This window comes from Dermacentor silvarum, chromosome 2, assembly GCF_013339745.2.
Source record: "Dermacentor silvarum isolate Dsil-2018 chromosome 2, BIME_Dsil_1.4, whole genome shotgun sequence".
Lineage (NCBI taxonomy): Eukaryota > Metazoa > Arthropoda > Arachnida > Ixodida > Ixodidae > Dermacentor > Dermacentor silvarum.
The window spans coordinates 141,693,421-141,713,349 of NC_051155.1; the positions used below are offsets into that span (position 1 = coordinate 141,693,421).

At 47.0% G+C, this 19,929-nt stretch overlaps 1 protein-coding gene across 1 annotated transcript in view; it reads left to right on the plus strand.

The window, feature by feature from the left end:
- LOC119441872 (sugar transporter SWEET1-like) overlaps window positions 1-19,929 on the plus strand; it is a 32,722-nt gene that overhangs the window by 10,049 nt on the left and 2,744 nt on the right. Inside the window, exons 4-5 of the mRNA XM_037706509.2 lie at window positions 4,297-4,458; window positions 4,533-4,652. Coding sequence (XP_037562437.1) covers window positions 4,297-4,458; window positions 4,533-4,652 — 282 coding nt within the window. The remainder of the gene's footprint in view (window positions 1-4,296; window positions 4,459-4,532; window positions 4,653-19,929) is intronic.

The following is a 19,929-nucleotide window of genomic DNA, read 5'->3' on the forward strand; positions in this document are numbered from 1 at the left end:
GGAGGAAAGAAACTACAGGAGGGAGCATCACATGACAATCTTGAAGCCTAGTAATAAAAAATACAGCGGAGAACTCACGAAAGAAATGCCCCACAGTCACGTGACATGGCAAGCGGTAGTTATTTGCGTCTCACGTGGTCGCCCATCCGCCCTGCGTGATGTGCTGCGTACGTGCGTGCGTCTGTACATGCATGCGGGCGGAACATTTACAGAAGGAACGCCGTTCTCTTTGTCGTTCCTTCATAAACGTAACGAGTTGCAGTTACAGTTCCACCGACCCTTAATGGAACTGTGGCGTTCTTCCTTTCCTCCCAAAAAGAACTAGTTCCAGGAACGCCGTTCCGTACAGCACTGATTTCACGCAGTCCTAGTCTGCGTCCGTTTCTTCTTCTTTTTCTACAGTGACAGCCTTGCAGGTTTCCACATCATTGTAGATACTGCCATAACTGTTTTTGTCCACAGAAAAATTTCCATCAGCATTGTTTAATAACTGCGACAGTATACGAATTTTGGCTAATGAAGAACCTACTATCCCAAAATCGTAGTGGAAAAAAGGAAAAAAAAAAGAAATACTAGACGAGAAAACAACATGCGGTTAAACCTGCTTATAACGAACCTCCATATAGCAAATTCCTGGATATAACGAAGTTTTTCTATTCCCTGCCATTGCTCCATAGAAGCACATGTATTTGAGACCTCTACGTAACGAAGTGGCAGCGGGAGACTCCCTCGAAATAACGAATTTTCTAAGCGCACAACCTAGAGATTTCGCCCCAAATTTTTGTTATTTTTGCGTGAGCAGCAACCGTAAGCACCTTCGCCGCTATGGAATGCGAAGCGGCAGCGGCGCACTTGGCGTGCTCTAATTCACGGCGACTGCGAGGTGAGAGCAAGCGCACGTGTGCGATGTGCGAGGCGGGCCTGCATCCCTCGACCCGGCGATCTTACCGCCGCGGGTGTTACCTTTCCCCCTCCCTTCATTCAAACCTGATCCAATTAACGCGCCTGCTGCAGCTGGCCTAGCCCACCAAGCCGGCACTCTCTTTTCCAGTTGATGTTGCCTAACAAAAAAAATTTTTTTTTCTTTCAAAGTGCTGGCAGCGCCACTCTTTAGTTACTGCGCAAGTCTCTGCGCTTCACTTCACTAACCTGCCACTAGGTGACACTATAGACCTACACCATGTTTGTAAACAGCGGTAGGCACCGTTGATATAATTTAGGCCCTATAGCGACGTCGCATAGGCTCCGCCCACGTTTGCCGCCCCCGCTTGCACGCGAGGATGGCACTTTCTTTTTTTTGAATGGGGTGGGGGTGGAGGGTGCTAAAACCATGGATTTCATTATGAAGCACACGGTAGTGGGGGCGCCGGATTAATTTCGACCACGTGAGGTTCTTTAACGTGCACCCAGGGAAACGTTCTTGCATTTTGCCCACATTGGAATACGGCCGAACGAGATGGTAGGCCTAGCTCGCTGATCGCCGCAGTGACGGCCAGCAGCTCATCATAGTGCGCTTATGTTTGACAATGCGATTAACGTGGACTTAAATGAATTGGCGCAAATATCAAACGAAAAGCAAACGGTGTCTTTGGTGCAATTAGCAAACGAAACGTAGTATATTTGCAAGCCAGCCGTGCTGCCTCGCTGAGACGGTCGGTGCTTGGGGTTCCGTCCGCACGACGAAATGCCGTCGGATCGTTGCTCCCGATCGCGCCAGTGATTTAGTACTGGGCGCTGCTTCACGAAACACGCGCAAATTCGAGATATTTTTTCTATTAAGGACTATTTCATGTTAAAAACAAGCCGTAGCCGATTTCTACGTGGCCGTGAGCGGCGACAGAAGGGATTGCCTCGGTGATGGGACCGGCGAGGTACCGTCCTGACGGCAACGCCGGCTGTATAGGCCCGCGCAGTCTGAGCTGTTGGCCGCGGCTGTCCGATCGCTCCAACTCTGTACTAACACTGTACATTATTTCGCACTCGAAATTTAATTGACACGTTTAGGCGCGTTTATGACATCCACACTGCAATTAACGCACCTGTGACTGTGCTGCCTGCGTATGTGAATGCGTGATAGGATATCTACACTGCAGGGGCTCAATTCTTTGAGATGAAAATGAATGTGAATGTGACTTGCTTTGTGGCGCATCTGCTTGCTCGACCTACATTCAAGGCTAATCCTAATCTACCTTTCCCATATAGTGTGGCAAGAAATTGTAATCACGCGCTAATAACGATCCTAAGATCATATGTAGGTTAACTAATGCATGCCATTCAAAATAAAAGAGAAGCTTAACGGTTACAAAATGTTTTGCACATAATGGATGATCTGGTATCAGAATCCAACTTTCCCTTTTTACCGCGGCGGCCCATTGCTTAAGCGACGGTTTTCATCAACAGGAAACCTATGAAAACTTTAGCGTCTTGCGTATTTCGACGCAACTCAGCTCGTCGACATACTGCATTTCTTCGTTGTAAGATCATAGAATAAAGGTCTCACAGATGGAACCGCACAACCACCCGCGACCCCCAGCGGCTGCTGTGGTAGGCGCCACACGGGCGGCGGCTCGTCGGCGGAGTTGACATAGCGCCGTGGTGTAGGTCTATACAACGCTACGACGCCATTGTGTCTCTCGCTCTTCCTTTCCGACGCCTTGCACTTGTGCGAAACGACACGCATCCAATACCTGGTGGTGACATTCCAAGGATGAGTGCTTCGATGAAGAAACGCAAGATATTGACTCTTGAGGACAAAATGGCCATCTTGGATGCCGTTTCTGGAGGCCAAAAAAAGGAGGCCAAAAACAGAAGCCTAGCTCCCTTAGCTTCGACCATGTGCTGTAGTACGTGTGCTTAGGCATTAGTCTACGAATTTTGTTTAACAGCGAATGTTTACAAGTTTATACGGCCGATAAAACTACTATCCTTACTTTGTATAGCTGTCTGCTAATTTGCTTTCGCAATCGATGCTTCGCCTTTAGGGCGAAACTGGGACTTTTTTGTTCATTGCAACTTTAGTGTATTGGGAGTAAATCTTGAGTGACAGTTGTATTTCTGTAAGAAAGCATGAGGTGCGCGGTACTGTAAAGGATTTTTTTTCCTCTATTTTGGTCATGGAAAATGGGTGCGCGTTACAATTGAGAGCATGTTTGAATCGAGTAAATACGGTGAGTGTTTCTTTTCGAATTTTCGTGCGGAACCTGCATATAACGAAATCCTCTTTATAACAAAGTTTTTCGGGAATTTGTCAATTTTGTTATATCCAGGTTTAACTGTGTATGTAAGAAATAGAATCGCAACTTTTCACAATCGCTTAGTATAAAAGAAACTCGAACTGCATAATGAGACTTTCACATGAATTTGCAAATGGTGTACACATTATAATGCGTAATGCAGTCCAAGCAGGACGTATGACATGCATGAGTAGTCTCTACTAGTGCTGAAGTAGTTCGGTTCACCGCAAATTGTGTAAAAAGTAACTAACGCAGGAAAAATTTTCATTAAATTGAGATGAAAGAAACATCTTACTGAAGCACACAAAACATCGACACCAGAAAGCCATGTAGCTAGCAGAGTCACATCCTAGGAGTCTGCTGATCCAGTTTGTTGAGCCGACTAAGTCGGTGCAAAGGTATGGCGTAGGTGATTTTTTGTTTGTTTTTTTCCATTGGGCTTATGGGTAACAAAACAAATCTGCGCACATTGTTTCTCACATTTTAAAATTCATGTGGATCTTTATGGGAGTCTGCTGTATGGCAGACTCCCATAATGATTTCCGAGAGATTGCTGAACTATGCAGTAAAACATTGTTGTTGTTTTTTCTTTGCGAAAGAAAACAAAAGTTTTCTCTTGTTATGCTTGCTGTCTAGCAGTGGCCAAGCTGTAGTTATTAGATCCACTTGCAGCTTTCAGCTCGCTTGTCAATCGGGTAGTGGCTGTCTGTTCTTATCTAAACATCTGCAATATTATGCTAGCTTTTGTTGAACTAGGACACTTTTCATTTACTTATGCATTTGCCATTCTCAGGAACTGTGCCATCATTTCTTAGCAGAAAGCACAAGCAATTGAGAAGCAGCCAGTGGATTAATATTGTCAGTTGTATTGAAGCTCTTTGAATGTGCGTGTGTGGCCGCCCTGCTATTGTTCTATATAGCCATTCGTGACGTATAATTACAATTTTCTGGCACTTTTCTTCCAGCCATAGCATGAATGTAGCATGATTGTAGTTTTCCTCATTAGTGTAGTTAATAATAAAGGTTTTATTTTTTTTTATTTTTTGTCTCTCACCACTCACAGGGCTCCTTGAACTGGAAGATTTTAGTCCTTCTTGTTGTGCTGGCCGGAGTCTATTATGAGGTCACCTATTTGATCAATGACAAAGACGTTGCTCTGGCTGTTGTGGGGATGATGGGCTGTATTGCAGCATTTTTGTTCTTTGCATCACCTCTGTCCAGCTTGGTAAGTGCATCTCGGCAAGTGCTCGTTGCTTAGGATTTCAACTGCATTCCTTAAATATTCTGTTGACGCTGCAGCTTCACGTGGTCCGGACACAAAGTGTTGAAACTCTCCCGTTCCCACTCATCCTGTCTGCATTTGTTGTGTCAAGCCTGTGGACACTGTATGGCTTTATTTGTGAAGATGCATTCATTTATGTGAGTACCACTTATCCTTTTTCTTCTTGTAACTTTGTGCAGGCAACCAGCCGCTTCATTGTTGTCTAAAATTTTCATAGGCTGTATGTTCTTCATTGTCTGCAACTTTCATTGTGTTTTACATTCAGCAGACTGTATATAAATTGCAAAGAGTTGTCTGCTTTTGGCGCTCTAGACGTAAGCGTGTGACCATTTTATGCAACGGTTGTATTTGCCAAACTAAACTTCTGGTCCAAGGCATTGATAATCTGAAAGCTTTGCGAGCATGCTGAAATCAGTTTTCCTAGCTAGTGCTCTCCTCTTGTATAGAATGCCAAATACCTAAGTCTACCACTTTCTGAAGGGAGGTCATGTACCTTCTGTGAGACGCTTTCATTAAGGCTGTTAACTAGTACATGTTCAGAGTTAAGAAGTTGGTTCCAAAACACAATGATCTCAGGTGCAAATAGTGATCCCAAGTGGCAGATGCGGAGCTTCGCCTTGCTCTCGAAATTTTTAGAAAAAAAGAAAAAAAAGAAAGTAACAATGATAATCCTGTATGATGGTTACTATAATTCTATCCTTGCTAAGTTTTTGACTCCCCCATCATCCTTAGAGGACCATCATAAACTGTATGAGGCAACATGTTTTAGTTGCCGCATGCATACTTCAATATGATTAGGCAGAATTAACTGGTGCTGCTACTGTGACAAGTTTTCTTTTTTTCTGGAGTGAAATGTCAAAGATGCTGCCTATCTTTGATGAGTCTTACTGTGATTAAAATACACGAGTCCAACCGTCCTTTGACAAGCTGTTAGTTGTGGATTTCCTTTGTTTTGTAATGGCAAGAGACGCGACTGTGCTGTTAGTGGAGGCTGTTTACTTATCGCTCACATTCGTACTCTCATGAGCTCAGCAGATGTTCGCCTACGCTTAGTTATGTAGCATTACTAATTTTGAAATGACTTACTGAATTGAATCTTGCATGTAGACAAAACCACATTTTTGTCAATATTTTAGTTCTTTCCACTGTGTGCTGTTACTGCACAGGTAAACTTAAAATGATGCATTGCTGCTGGCAATTACCATACCCCTAGCCTTGGAAATGGATTTGCCACACCACTGCTGAGCAGTCAAACCCATTTCCTATTAAAAAGAAAGAAGTTCAACTGCAAGGAAATTTTACTTTGGCTAAATTAGAGAGTTTTGAAATTGGGGTCCCAATTGCCTTGGGGCCCCAAGAAGATAGCAGGCCACAACTGAGCATGCGCTGAATGCGAGGCAGCCTTGGGTCATTGCGTTCGAGCCAACCCAAAGACCCTAAACTCAAGAAATAGTGTGGGTTCCCAAGCCGCGTTGGGTGGCTCGGGCGGACGACTAGCAGACGCGTAATAGCCAAGAGAGACATGTGAGCCCAGCTATCCAAATCTCGTATGGCTCAGTCAAGTTGGTTGCAAAGCAAACTTGACGTGTTCTGGGTGATATTCAGCATTTTTAAGAGGCAAAAGACTCGGGGCCATGCAAGAAGACGCTAGCTGTGCTTGGGTCATTGTCCTTTGACCACCTCGACCCCTTTGGCTTAAAAATGGCAGCACCAAGTCATACAAATAATAACATAGTCATTATTTTTATTACAAACCTTTCCAAGCCTTTTTTTTAAATTAAAAATACATTCCTTTAGATTTCACTAGTAAAAAGACTCTTCTTGTTTTTTTACTTTCAAATGCCTTATATTTTCGCCACTGTGGCATCCCGAGCGCACAACGCAACGCTGCCCTTGTCCCAATTCTGATGCCCCTCCGAACCCAAGAGCAACACCAATGGCTTGGGGTCCCAACATCTTGGAGCGCCAATTCAAAAACTCTCTATTGTTTAGAAATGAGTATTGTATGTATATTGAAGCAAGCTTGGCAAAGCCACGAGGCTGGTAATTACCTAATTTTCTTATCAACATCCATTAAGTAACACCTAAGCAAATGACTTTTGCACCCGGTGGTTAACAGAAATGATGCCAATTCTAGACCATGACCTCCAAGACTTTCTGCATGCCCTAGTGCAGGTGCTGCTGATGCACCACACTCATTGTCAACGTTCTTGGTTCTGCATCATTCCTGGTGAGCAGTAATGGCAGTGGTCTTGTCAGTATCTGTATCAAAAGCATCTATTTTTGCGATGAATTCAGTCATATTAAATTGCAACAGTTTGCATAGAGGCTATTTTAAGTCTGCACTACTTGAAACTAGGCTTCTTGTGTGGCCCAATATTTTTGTTGCAGTTGGCCTTCAACCTACTTTAGTGCCTGCAGGATTGATAGATTGATACTCAATCCCTCATCTTAAATTTGATTTTCACCCGCACCCCTTCTTTATACAGTTAAACCTGCTTATAGCGAACCTCCATATAACGAATTCCTGGATATAACAAAGTTTTTCTATTCCTCGCCGTTACTCCATAGAAGCTCACGTATTTGAGACCTCTACGTAACGAAGTGGCAGCGGGAGACCCCCTCGAAGTAACAAATTTTCCTCACCGACAGCCTAGAGATTTCGCCCCAAATTTTGTCATTTTTGCACGAGCAGCAACCGGAAGCACCTTATCCGCCGCAACAGATTGCGAAGCGAGCGCACGTGTGCGAGGTGGGACTGCATCCCTCGACCCGGCGAGTCTTGCCGCCGCGGGTGTGACATTTCTTGCTCCCTTCATTCAAACCTGATCCTGCCGCTTGCTGCAGCTGGCCTAGCCCGCCAAGCCGGCACTCTCCTTTTCCACTTGATGCTGCCGATGCACTGGCAGACGCTGTGACACATCACACTTGATGAGTGCGGACACGCTCTGTCAAACGCTGGCGGTGTGTGGAAGTGCCGTTGCAGAAGCAAGCGAAGTGACCTTCATGCTGTTGTCTATCGCTTGAACGCAAACTAAGCGCTGAGAACACACAGCAGGCACAAAGCTACGAGCCGTCGACACACCTACACTGCCTAGACTCTGCCCCAACGCAGATTGCTTTCTAGATACGGCCCGCGCGACCGCGCGCCGCCGTGCAGTACACAGTTGATGTCAGAGTACAGTACAACGCCGCCCGCTATCCCTCCCTCCTCGCTCCCTCGCCGGTGCCTCGAGCGCAACGAGAGAAGGCGTGCTTCCTCCTTGCTTTTCTTTCGTGTGCACGCGAGACTTAGACGCGGTCGCCGGCTCCCCTTGCACGTTTTCACTCGCACATACAGCATACGGCGCGCGGCGACTGCGTTATCGCCCTTGGACTTTATACGGAACATCCATGAGCCAAAACCAATTTTAGGGCCACAACGCGTCATAGACGCCATCTTTAGATAGCAAATACGGATCTCAAGGCCCATACTTTTGCTGGCGGAAACCGAAAATACGTCATAGTTGTCGCCCCCGGCACTTTGGGTGGCCAATGCGATCGTCAAGCCACCAAGCCAAGCGACATGAAAAGTCAAAATGGCTGTTCGGGCTGCCGCGGGGTGGCAGTTCGCAACGTATGATGCAGGAACGGTCCCACAGTTGCAACACAACAGCGGGGTTACCAATGCATTGGGTTCTATGGGAGCTATGCCGGGACCGGCTGAAAACGACGTAACAGCCAGGAACGTACCAGTGGGGTTCTACTGTAACACTATACGATGCCATCGTGATGCTCGCTCTTCGTTTCTGATGCCTTGCGCTTGTGCGAAACGACACGCGTCCACGCATGCAGTACCTGGTGTGACATTCCACCAAGGATGAGTGCTTCGACGAAAACGGAAAAAGGGTGCGCATTACAATCGAGGGCGCGTTAGAATCGAGTAAATACGGCAAGCGTTTCTTTTTCGAATTTTCGTGCCGAACCTGCATATAACGAAATCCTCTTTATAACAAACTTTTTCGGGAATTTGCCAATTTCGTTATATCCAGGTTTAACTGTACTGCATTCTCTCGGATATAACCTACCCCTGCATATTGCCTGTACATTAAATTACAACTGTTGGTATATTCACATCATTCTCTGTAAAAAAAAGAAGAGAAAAAGGAAAAAATTTAAAATAAACATCATTTGACTGGATACAGTGCAGGCTTGATTCAATTTCATTGCCTTTACATTCTATAATTAGAAGTACTAAGATTTCTTTCACTGTTCATCACTGCCACTGGAGTAGAAAAAACTGCCTTGACAATGCCAAGTCTAGCGGCCGTTGTCATCCTCATTGGTCGCATTTTATTTATGGCGCTCAAGTGCATGGGCATGCGCATGTGCCTCGTTCCTCGTGCTGTGTGCTGCAAGGTTAGAAAAAGGGAACAAGAATATAGTCTCTTTTTCTTCTGCCATGGCCTGAACGGTTTCGTTGTTCTTTCGCTCGCCGACTCATGCATTGTTATAGTGGACCTAACCTTGGTCTCCATAACGTGGTGACCCGGACGTGATCGTAAGGCGAGCACCACAGCATGGAAGGGACCACGAACGACAGACCGGCGATCGGCGCAGAGGTCATCGCCACGGTGCAGATTCACCTGCCATCGTTTTGGCCACAGAATCCTGCAGCCTGGTTTACACACGTGGAGGCCATCTTCACCCTTCGGCACATTACTTCGCAACAAGCGAAGTTCTACCATGCTGTCTCCGTACTCTCAATGGAGGTGGTTGCGGAGTTCTGCGACATTGTGGACGCGCCCCACGAAGCCACCCCCTATGACCACTTTAAAACGACAGTGCTGCACCGCACGTCTGTGTCTGTACGCAGGCGTCTTCAGTAGCTTCTCAACGAAAAGGAGCCCGGCGACCGTCGGAACTTCTACGTCGCATGCGGCGGCTTCTCAGTGACAGTATGCTGGACGCAAACAGCTCGCTGCTGCAAGAACTGTTCCTTCAGCGCCTGCCGCAATGTGTAGTTATTGCCTTGGCTACCGCACCAGACGACCTGTCCCTCGACAAGCTGGCGGAGCTGTCCGATTGCATCATTGACTATTCAGCAAGAGGTACTGTGGCGACGGCATCTACCGTTCCGCTGTCACAACTCGAAGACCGGCAGTCTCGCCTTGAGCAACTGATCAATGACCTTGCCGAGGCTGTGAATATACTACGGCCTCCGTCCCACCTGTGTAGACGAGACCGCGATTCCCGCTCCAGATTGTCTCCTAGGTCTAGCTCACGTTCAAGCCCTCGTCGCCGCATATACTGCTTGTACCACAGCAACTTCGGTGCCAGCACGCGTCAGTGCCGTTCCCCTTGCGGCTGGCAGTGAAATATACCACAGAGCCACTGATGGCGGCCAGTGACCCTTGCCGTACGAAAAGCCGCCTTTCCTACATCACTGACAGGATTGCCAGATATCGATATCTCGTGGACACAGGTGCAGAGGTCAGTGCCGTTCCTGCCGTGTGACTAGACCGGTCGCGCTCTCAGAAAACTGCGCCTCTTCAAGCAGCCAACAGCTCTGCTATCAACACATATGGTCAGCGCTCTCTTACCATCGACTTCGGTCTCCTACGCACCTTCCGTTGGGTATTTGTCGTTGCAGACCTACGCATGGCCATATTGGGGGATGACTTTCTGACCCACTTAGCCGTCAGTGTTGATCTCCGCGCTCGTCGACACGACGACCAGTCTGTATATACAAGGCATCCTCGCGCCTACGACATTAACCACTGTAACGGCGCCTCAGGTACCATCATCTATGTACGCCTCAATTCTGTCAGACTTCCCAGCCATCACGAAACCTTCCAACCTCGAGCTGCCAGTACGTCACAACGTCACACACCACGTTGTCACTACTGGCCCTCCAGTGTTTTGCCGACCCAGACGCCTCGCTGGGGACCGCCTTGCCATTGCCAAAAGAAAATTTAACCATATGCTGCAACTGAGCATCATCCATCATTCATCGAGCAGTTGGTCGTCAGCTCTCCACATGATTCCCAAGCGTGACCCTGGGGATTGGCGCCCGTGCGGCGACTATCGTGCCTTCAATGCACGCACCGTCCCTGATCGCTATCCCCTCCCCCACATTCACGATTTCTTTGCCAACCTAGCGGGAGCAGTGATATTCAGTAAGATAGATTTGGTAAAGGCCTACCACCAGATTCCGGTTGAGCCAGTGGACAGACATCCCTATGACTGCAATTGTGACACCATTCAGGCTTTTCAAGTACGTTCGCATGCTGTTCGGGTTGAGAAACGCTGCTCAAACGTTCCAGAGGTTCATCAACGAGGTAACCCGGGGACTCCCCTTCGTATTTGCGTATCTCGACGACCTCCTGGTGGCTAGTGTTTCCCCCAAACAGCATTGCGACCATTTGCGCCTGCTATTTTCTAGGCTTCAGGAACATGGCCGTCTCATCAACCTCGCAAAGTGCGTCTTCGGTGTGGACAGCATTGAGTTCCTCCGACATCGTGTGACTCGCGAGGGAATCAGACCGTTGGAAAAGAAGGTCCAAGCCTTGCGCGACTTTCCTCGCCCAACATCAATCCGAAAGCTCCGTGAATTCCTTGGGCTGCTCAACTTCCACTGCCGTTTTCTTCCCAACATCACCCGCATTATCATAGCGCTCACCGACCTACTCAAGACCACAAAAGCTCCGTCCTCCCCACTGACTTGGACGTCTGATGCCAAAGCGTCCTTCCAAGCTGCCAAAAACGCATTGGCGGATGCCACACTGCTGGTGCATCCTCTGCACGTTGCACAAATGCGCCTCATCACCGATGCATCTAGTATGGCTGTCGGCACGGTGTTACAGCAGTTCCAGCGCAACTCCTGGTACCCACTCGGGTTTTTCTCGCAGAAACTGAAACCTGGAGAAACGCGATAGAGCACGTTCGGTCGTGAGCTGCTGGAGGTATAGACAGTTCCGACACCTGCTGGAAGGCTCAAGCTTTCACGTTTTTACGGACCACAAGCCTTTGACATTCGGTTTTCTCTGTAACCACAACGCTTCTACTGCACAAGAAATACGGCGCCTCAACTTTATCTCCGAATTCACCGTGGACGTTCGGTACATTGAAGGCCCAGTCAACGCGGCCGCAGATTCTCTCTCCCATATCGACGCAATATCAACGCCCACACTTCAAAGAAATCGCCGCGGCGCAACTTACAGACGTCGAACTTTGGGACATCCGTTCATCCACCACGTCACTGGCGCTGTCCGACGTTCCCCTTCCATTTTCTTCGGGCACCATCACTTGCGACGTGTCACCGGGTCGAACACGTCTGTTTGTCCCACTCCGGCTCCGCCGTCAAATATTCGACAAGCGTCATGGCGCAAGTCATCCCGGAGTTCGTGCTACGCAGTGTGTCATTACGACCCGCTTTGTATGGCCGAGGGTGAACTCTGACGTGCGCCGCTGGGCGCGTGAATGCCTTAACTGTCAACGCTCCAAGACAACACAATGCACGAAATCGCCAATTCATTACTTTTGCCCACCCGACGCTCGGTTCGATCACGTTCACATCCATATAGTTGGCTCACTCCCACCATCCAGAGGTGCTCGCTACATCCTCACTTGTGTGGACTGTTATATCCGCTGGTCTGAGGCATTTCCTCTCACAGACGTAACGGCATTTACCGTGGCTTCCGCGTTTGTCAGTGGCTGGATCTCGCACTTCGCATGCCCCAGCATTGTTACCACCGATCGCGGCCGACAGTTTGAATGCGATCTCTTCCGCGAACTCATGTGCCTGCTTGGTGTCTGCCATATCCATACTACCCCATACTACCCATCGGCCAATGGAATGGTCGAACACCTTCATCGTCAACCTAAAACCGCCTTGATGGCTCGCCAGGCTCGTGCTTCTTGGGCTGAAGATCTTCCTCTCGTCCTGCTTGGCGTGCGCGTGTCTTTCAAGGAGGACCTCGGCTGCACAACTGCAGAGTTGGTCTATGGCACAACGTTGCGTATGCCTGGTGAATTTTTCACGCCAGCTTCTGTTGCCACGCCCGATCCAGACAGTTACGTTCAACAGCTCGGCTTCCTCTTTTCACGCCTGCGTCCTTGCCCTAGCCGGGATGCATCGTCGACTGGCGTTTTCGTCAGCAAGGACATGACTACAGCGAGCCACGTTTTCACCCAGCGTGAAGGCATCCGACCTTCCCTTACACGTCCCTACAACGGCTCTTTCAAGGTGCTCAGCCGGACAGAAAAAACTGTCACCATCGAGCTCAACGGACGGACGTGAAGAAGTCGTGGCTATCAGAGTCAAACCCGCCTACCTGGTGACCTTGCCAGCATTGTGCGCTTTTAATCACTTCACCACCGCAGAAACAAAGGATTTACGCGGCTGCCTGACTCCAAAGGCCGTTTCTTGGGCGCTGCGCTGCGCTTCTCCTAAAAGGAGGGGGAGCCCTCTAGCGGCTATCGTCATCTTCATCGGTCGCCTTTTATTTATGGCGCACTCAAGTGCATGGGCATGTGCCTCGTTCCTCATGCTGCATACTGCGAGGTTAGAAAAAGATAAGAAGAATAAAATATAGTCTCTTCTCCTGTCATCGGCCTGAATAATTCCTTGTTCTTTCACTTGCCGACTCACGCATTGTTATAGTGGACCTAACCTCGGTCCCTATTGACCCTTTTCGCGGCAATCCCGTGGGCGCTGCCATGTTTGATCTTGTGGTGACGCGTCCATTGTTTGCCTCAACTGCCTCCATTGCCTCCTTGTTTACAATGGAAGTGTATGACGCCGGCACGGCTTAGAAAACCTCTGTTTTGGGAGATATCGTAGACGGTGACTGGGTGAACGACACAAAGCTTTGATCACAGCGTCAGAGGACATGCAAAAGCGCTTTCGGAGCTGATTAACCTATGTCCAAACAGCGCAAGCAGCGTATATGGTGCTTGTTCTAAAAGCGAGGCTAAATATGTATTCCAAGCTATCCAAACATTCCGCTCATGAATTGAATCAGGATTAGTGTGTTTTGCTCTTTGTAATTTATTTGGCAAATATTTTGAAGCAGCGGCTTGTCAGTTTCTGACTCAGTGAAGTTCCTCGGTGCGGCCACTATCTGATTATTTTCTGCCCAATCGCTCACGGGTGTGCTGAGTTCCGATAGATTTTTTCTTGCTGCGTACAAGGCTTGAAACGATAGCTGTTTTGTACATTTGGTACCTTGTAGCAAATATATATTACAGCTAGTAACTCACTTACTCTTGTGGACCGTCACGGAACATTCAGCTTCGACCATTCGTGCGCCATAGGTGAAGTCCGTCATTTATTCTGCGTATACAGTGCGCATATATCCAAGTGTGCGCCCATTCACTTATTCTTGATACGTCAGCGATAGAGTGGGCGTAAGTTTTCCTGCCATTTGGGATAGATGTGTATAGATAACGTGTGCGAAACTTACTATGACAGAAAGCGGCGCTACTCCTTTTTGTCATTGTTTAACGAGTGGTACTCACTCTTGCCGACGTTCTGGGGCTGAAGCCCTTTCTTTGAAGGTTAGCGATACAATGCTGGCAGATGAGCAAATTTCTGTATCCTCGAGGAAATCCGTACATCTGGAAGTGCCGGTAACACGTTTGGACAGTTGCAGCAGCGGTCCGTGAACTTGGCCACACATATTCATTTCATTCCTTAACATGCCAGTCACTATTTTTGCAGCCAACTACAAACTACAACTACGTCTTCAATCCACATGATTCAATCTAGCATGATTGGAGCACAGTGCGATAGCGATAACTCAGTTGCATTTCCGACAGCTTATCGCACAGAAGCAAGGTAGAAGTGATAGTGGTTTCGTATTCGTGCGCGGTCGCTGAGGAGACGTATGGCGCACTGCCGTAAGCGCCATCTCGTTTGTCTAAAACAAACTGCTCCGCGAAAAGGGTCAATACCAAGTTTTTGGTTTTTGTCTATCTGTTTAGTTTTTTCAGTGCTCTAGCAATCTTGGTTTAAAAAGGAAATTATGATTTTGCAGATAAGTGTTCATTGGTGGTGTCTTGGTTGCTGCCTTAGCATCACTCCATGCACATGAATGAACAGACAAACTGGTCATTCCTTGTATTTCTAGGCCTGCACACCTGTATTGGGCATGCCCAATAAATGGACTACCCAGCATTTCTTGGGAAAATAACTACACACCTGATCAAGATTTAAAGAAATTTCTTTGCAAATACAGTTTCAGGGAAGTGTTGCAGAGGAGATTAGGACACTGTGCAGAAGTCGCTATTATAGCAGGTAACCTTTTTACATGTGATACTTGCAGGTAATTTTTGCAGCATAGTAGTGACCGTGGTTGCCAAGCATGCATCTCTTTGAGCTTGGCCTCAATGCCACCTATCATGGCAGTTAAGCAATCAAGGAACGATCCCAAAATAGTATGCACTGCACTTCAGAGCACATGTATACCAGTACTTTTCAGAGCAAGTTCACCTTATTGCTTTGCACATTGCCACTTTGATGCACAATTCCTGTGATTATGTAAAGAAATATTTATGCAGATCCAGGGCACAAGCTAAAATTGGTGAAGCAAAGCTTCACATAGAGTCTAACATGTGCGATTTAATTTAAATCGTTAATGCTAAATTAACTATTTCAATTAATGCTTACAACTAAATGCAGTGCCTACAATTGTCTTATTTTCATCCTACACAACATGTAATTTCATGCAGTGTTTATGTTTATGCACTGCACAGGCCACAACATTAATGTCATGTAATGTCTATGTGTATGCATTGCCTCATTCGCAAGCTATGCTAAAATGCAAACACCAATACACTGGGAAAGGCACAGGGCGAGACATCAATGCAGCAATACCACGTGGATGAAGGAAGTATGACACATATATAAATGTACACTTGAGGCTTCTAATACCTCTTGTGCTACAATGGCATGTACCCCGTGGCTCAAAAATGGTGTGGCCCAAATTAATAAGAAACTTGAAAACGAAGATATGTTGAATATTGTGCATTCCATTAAGAGGTCTGTGTTGTTTTTTACCTATGGGCTGACATTATACAGTGTATTGTGACGGGGCCTCGTCATCGTCATCTTCCTTAAATGCAAGGAGGCGGCCCGTAACAATATGAATATGCAAGTTTTATATTGATTTATTGTTTGAATATGCAGAACAGAGGTGCGCTTTCTGGCACTAATTTGTCGATCTAAAGTTTCATGCTGTATAAGGTGCCCTGCTAATGCCTGCTAATTCTTTTTTTCTTCTAATTAGTCAAGTAATAAGTACCCAAAAATTATGTTGGTGGTAGAAGAGGACAGATGACCGTACACAGTACAGGTCACACAATTGTGTATTGTGCCAGTTTTCTTAATTTCTTAACGTTAGCTGGGACACCCTGTATAAGCCAGAGTGTCCAGCAAGATACCAAATCAACCATGCCAAACCAAGCCCACTGCGGGGGAGGTAAAGAAAGCTTGGCTTTAAAAAATTTTGAGAACGCTTAAACTTCGCCTTTAAATGGGGAATGCGATAGATTCCCAACTGCTTCTCACGCTTCCCGGCAACTGCAGCTTATGTAACCACAATGTTTACCGGGAAACGCTGGCGGCAAATGTATGCACGAAGGTGAGCTTTCTGATAGAAACACGGCCTCTTGCATGGGCCGATCCCGCACAGTCGTGCCAAGAAAATTACATTTTTAGGTTTCTGTTATTGTGTCACACTTTTAATATTTAAGTCTGAGAAGATTTAACATAAAAGGCATGCGCTGCCGGTGTTTTGTTTCATGACATTTGTTTGTGGGCTATTATTCGGAAAATTCCGAGGAATAACTTTGTCAAGAATGTAAGACAAGATGTGAGCAACTTTAGTGATAGAATGGTGTGGCAATATAACCCACATATACTGCATGTCATATAGCAAGGCATGGCATATACATATACGTAAATATATACAGTGGAATCTCGATGATACGATCACGGCTAATACGAATTTCCGGATGATACGAATTTTTCTGAGGTCCCGGCCGAGCTCCATTACTTTGCAACGTGCTAGAGAACGGTTGTTACGAATCGATTTTAGACCCGCGTCGGTTGATACGAATAAACGCCGCCCCACCGACGGCCGCGAAAGAGAACAGCGCGCAGTAACGCGCGTTTTCCCTTTCTCTTTTGGTGCGGAGGCACGGACACGGCGCCGGACAGCGCAGAAGCTGCGACTTGGCGCAAGGAGTTTGAAGCGGTGGCGCTTTTGTTGCTCTTGTGCTTTTCTTTTTGTCTCTTCGCTTGCTGCGGCGGCCGCGCGTGGGGCGCGGCCGCCGCAGCGAGCGAAGGTCGGTCTATCGCTTCAACGGAAACTGAGCGGCGTAAGCACAGCGCATACAAAGGTCAGAGCCGTGTCGAGATCGCTTTCAAGATACGGTGCGCGTGACACCACCGACAGCCGGCACAGGCACCCCCTCCCTTCCCGCATTGCTCCTTTCGCGTGGGGAGATTGCGCTCGGTTGCAAAATACTGGCGCCGCAGCACAGCGTCGCCCCCCCTCCCTCCCATACCCCCACGACCTTTTGCACAACGGAAGTCGCGATTGCTCTCCGCTGTGCCTTCGCTGTCTGTGAAGGTGCGCGTCCCCCGCGCGCTTTCACCGCTTTCACTCGCACATACGGCGCGCGGTGACGACTTTATTGCCCTTGGACTCGTGCTCCACGTCTCATGCTCCTCCTCGGCATCGCCCTCGTTGATCTCCTCTCCTATCGGTGGGCGCACCTCGTGCTCGCTACCGCCCTTGTCGGCGAGATTTTTCCGCGGAAGCAGCAATTTCGTCTCACGCGGCTGCACTGTAAGCTATACATGGAGTTCTATGGGAGGGTGAACGGGAGTCGGAAAAGGCCGCATTGTAGCCAGTTCTAAACTATAAACGGTTACGTTATAAGTGGTCTATACTGTAAATGCTTTTTATGTACGTGTGCCTGAGTGAGTTCACCTCTGGACTTTTTAATTTAGCTAGTTTTAATTGTTTCGATGATACGAATTTTTTTCGTGACCCCGTGAGATTCTTATCGTCGAGATTCCACTGTATGGCAATTTTTGCACACGGGACGCCAATGCCGGCATCGACACCGGATTTTCTGCAAGACGGGGCCTTTAAATCGCATTAAAGTGATTCACTGGGCCCAGTTAAAATGAAGGTGCCTAATTTTAGCCAAGGCCTGGCCCTATCTCTAAGCAGAGGTGAGTTGGCTGGCCAAGGCATAGCTTGTGGGCCAGGCGAGGTATGTGCATTTGGGCCTGTTTAACCCTGTGCACATCTTTTTAATTCTGAAGTCGCTAATATGTTGCATTGCAGCAATCTAGTCTGTGGCAGTTATACTAAGATGTACTAAGATATACTCTCCATTCTGTGTAGTCATGCATGAGATGTGTTTAAATTTTTTCTTTTATGCATTTCTATTCGTGCTGATGGTACAACTAAATGTTATACTATGTGGATGGAGTGAATAGTGCAAGTGACATTTGATCTTTGGATCTGACAAAATTGTGGTTTGGCCCAAACACAGCATATACAGGTCAATGGCTGTAGTGCCGACTTGTCATGTTGGAGAAGTTCGCACTCAGTGGCACTGAGCACCAAGAAGGTGTGCTCGGCTATATGAAAAAAACAAAAAAAAAAAAAACACCGTGGCAGGAAGACCGGTGCCTTCGCATTTTTTGAAAGTTCGTATCTAACCAGCAGTGCTTCCCTGACTGTTTGAAAGCAAAAACAAGAGTAAAATCCTGGCTTTTCTCCTCCAGCTAATAAACAAATGGAGTGTGTAATTTCTTTATTCTTCTGTTTATTGGAATGCAAATAAAGAACTGCAGTGTCTTGCTGCTCCTGTTGCAAAGCAAACCTGCCATGTCACGTTTGCTTGAATGCTGCCCAGCTGTGGTTGAAAATAACATTTGGTAAAGAATGCCACAGTAACTATTGTATTTCTATAGTGCTTGTGGTAAAACAATGGCACATCTTCTCTTTATCTTCCATGTTATAGTAGCATAGAGGGGCAGGTGCTGTGCACCACGCTAAAGATACTGGACAGATGGCCACTGTCAGAACAAAAGAAATTAGGAGAGGTCACAATGGATGTATGCGCTATAGGCAGGGTGCATTCACTTCCTGTGGTCTAGATGCCTTCGAGATCGACTTAACAGCGACGTGGGCCTCCTCAGAATTTTGAGTTTCAAGTTTGTTTGCCTACTCATTCTTCTCCCTTCCCCTCACTTTAAATCTCTTCCCCCTGTGCAGGGTAGCAAACGTTACTTTTTTCTGGCTGACCTTTCCTGTTTCGCTCCATACCTGTACAACGTCTAATACGAGCATATCTTTGTGCGTCACCTGTTTTGATGTCTCTGGCTCGGTGGACATGCTGCTTGTACCAAAAGAAACGCTAGCCCATGTAGCTCTTTGCTACTTGTATGCCCAGTGGTATATGCTCTGCTTCATGGTCTACTCACTGCAAGACACAGAACATAGGTTTTGCTCTTATAATCATCTCTTTGTTATAGTTATGGCCTATGCATAGTCTTTGTTAAAGGTTCTTGAAGCTATAGTCTTCATTATAAACGTGGTCTGTGCTTAGTTTTTGTCAAAGGTTCTTGAAGCTATAGTGGAAAGATTCGCGACTGCCATGCACCTGTACATAGCGCAGCAAACAGGGACGCTGTGCACGCTCGTGCAGGCTGATGTGAGCTGATGCCGTATTCATGTGCTTTTGTTGCGTGCTGTGTAATGGAGTGTGCATGTTGAATTTGCAACTACTATTGCCGATAACCCGCTTGTGTCTCTAGTCTCGTTGACGAATGCAGAAATACTCGAACACGCAAGAAGACTGGTGCGGCATATCATTGCACCCTTTGCCTGTCAGTGCTTCTCGTTGCCTCCTTGTGTGCATATTTTTTTGTTTTGTTTTGGTTGCACACAGGATTCAAATGCATTCACATAAATAATCAATTCACATGGTCACGGTCATGAATTGAGAGATCATTGATGTAAAAATGCTTTTTCATGCATGGGTTCCTTAATCTTCTAAACTGGCAGTTTTGTTTTTACAAAATATAAGCAACAACTGTTGATATCTCGGTTTTAGAAAGAGGTGAAGGTATGATTCAAAAATGAAAACTGAGTCCTGTATAATATGCATTTGAGGCGACTATTTAGAGCAGGAATCGGCGTCTCGCGAGCAAAATACATTCTAGGGTACTAGCAAGCTTTCTTTTTGGGTGCTGCCTGCTGTCCCATTCCCATGTACAATTTTATTCTTCTGTAAATTTCCTTTTCATGATCAGAGTCCCCTGTGATTAATTGACCTAGATAAACGCACTCCTTTGGAGACTTAAGAGACTGACTGGCAATCCAAAATTCTTGTTCCCTTGCCAGG